This window comes from Trichechus manatus, unplaced genomic scaffold, assembly GCF_000243295.1.
Source record: "Trichechus manatus latirostris isolate Lorelei unplaced genomic scaffold, TriManLat1.0 scaffold00045, whole genome shotgun sequence".
In the NCBI taxonomy this organism is placed as follows: domain Eukaryota; kingdom Metazoa; phylum Chordata; class Mammalia; order Sirenia; family Trichechidae; genus Trichechus; species Trichechus manatus.
In genome coordinates, this window is record NW_004443981.1 from 2,519,414 (window position 1) to 2,521,294 (window position 1,881).

At 37.1% G+C, this 1,881-nt stretch overlaps 1 protein-coding gene across 1 annotated transcript in view; it reads left to right on the forward strand.

Annotated features, from left to right (window-relative positions):
• The window catches only part of TDP1 (tyrosyl-DNA phosphodiesterase 1), a 74,689-nt gene that overhangs the window by 27,178 nt on the left and 45,630 nt on the right, over positions 1-1,881 (forward strand). Inside the window, exon 9 of the mRNA XM_023731654.1 lies at positions 1,621-1,860. Coding sequence (XP_023587422.1) covers positions 1,621-1,860 — 240 coding nt within the window. The remainder of the gene's footprint in view (positions 1-1,620; positions 1,861-1,881) is intronic.

Sequence of the window (1,881 nt, forward strand, 5' to 3'; positions counted from 1 at the left end):
GATTGTGAGGATGGCACAGGACCAGGCAGTGTTTCATTGTGTTGTACATAGGGTCGCTATTAGTCGGAACCAACTAGACGGCACCTAAGGACAACTCTATGTTTAACCTTTTGAGGAAGTGCCAAACTGTTTTCCAAAGTGTCTGTACCATTTTACATTCCCACCAGCAATGTTTGCAGGTTCCAGTTCTCACCAACACTTGTTATTGTCCGTCTTTTTTATTATATCCATCTCTGTGGGTGTGAAGTGGTATCTCATTGTGGTTTTGATTTGGATTTCCCTGACAACTAATGATTGAACAGAGCATCTTTTCATGTGCTTCTTGACTATTTGTAAATCTTTGGAGATATATCTGTTCAGATCTTTTGCCCGTTTTTAAATTGGGTTGTTTGCCTTTTTATTATTGAGGTATGAAAGTTCTTTATATATTCTATACATAAGCCCCTTGTCAGATGATATTTTTAAATATAAGCAAACACATTCATATTCTTATTTCTCCCCTTTCTTTGATAAATTGTTGCACACGATACCGGTTTTTTTCACCTTGCTCTTTTTTGTTTGTTTTAACTGAACGATATATCCTGTCTGTCATTCTATGGTTGCACAGTATTCCATTGTGTGGATGTGCTGTGCTTTATACAGTCTATCCCCTATTGATGGATATTTGGGTTGTTTACAATCTTTTGCTGTATCAGATAATGCCACAGTGAAGACAGCCTTGTGTCTTTTTGTATTTTTCCATTATAGTGAGATTACAGAGTCCAGGTATAAACACACGTGTAATTTTGTTAGATGTTGCCAAATTCCCCTGTACAGAGATTGCACCATCTTGCATTCCTGCCAGCAATATGCTGGAGTGTCTGTTAACCCACAGTTTGATTGTCACACTTTTAGGTTTTTGCCAACTATGGTGAAAAATGACATCTCAGTATAGTTTTAATTGGTTTGTTAGTGCAGTTGAGCATTTTTTTCTACGTTCAAGGGGTCATTTGCATTTTTTTCTGTCAACTGTTTATATCACTTTCGTTTTAAAGTGTAATTTTTTTTTCCAAATAATATATGAATTGCATTTTCAGCTTTGTATAAGTATCAAACAAAGCAGAAAGTGCCGATCAATATTCTGCAGGGCTTTGGGTGTTACATATCTATGTGTAAATAGATTCTGTTTTATTTTCAGACCATCACTGCTACCTGGAGCCCAAGCATTAAGCTGGGAATATTAAACCCTTTTAAATGCTAGGAGTCAAACCACAAAATAGTTTGACTTTCTAGGCATATTTAATAATTATGATTACAAAGCAAAAATCTAATTTCGTGAGTCAGGTTGCTGTTTTACCTGCCATTTTTACTAAAATGGATCTTTTTCGGTGTGTGTGTTTGCTTTTTTTATGAATCCAGGAATTGTGAAAGAGGAAAACATCTCTAGTCCACTTACTCTGTTAAAATATTTTTCATATTTAAAAAACTATTTCCCTAAAAGGTAAAAAATATGTATGTGGGTATGAAATTGATCTTGAGTGTTTTAAGCATTTCCTTGTTGGTTTCCCATTTCAGGGGCAGAAAACTAGGTTTTTGGCTATTACAGCATTTCTGTCAATGTGATTTGAGTGACGATAGCATGCAATTTTATTCTTTTGCAGCTTCTGAGAGAACACACCTCACCCATCCCTAAAGCAGAGACTTGGCCCATAGTAGGTCAGTTTTCAAGCATCGGCTCCATGGGGGCCGACGAATCAAAATGGTTATGTTCTGAGTTTAAAGAGAGTCTGCAGATGCTGGGGAAGGAGGGCAAGGCTCTAGGAAAAAGTGCTGCTCCTCTTCACCTGGTGAGTGCTCTGCCTCTTGAGGTAATTTATTTTTGTTCTGTAGTCCGCGAGGAGG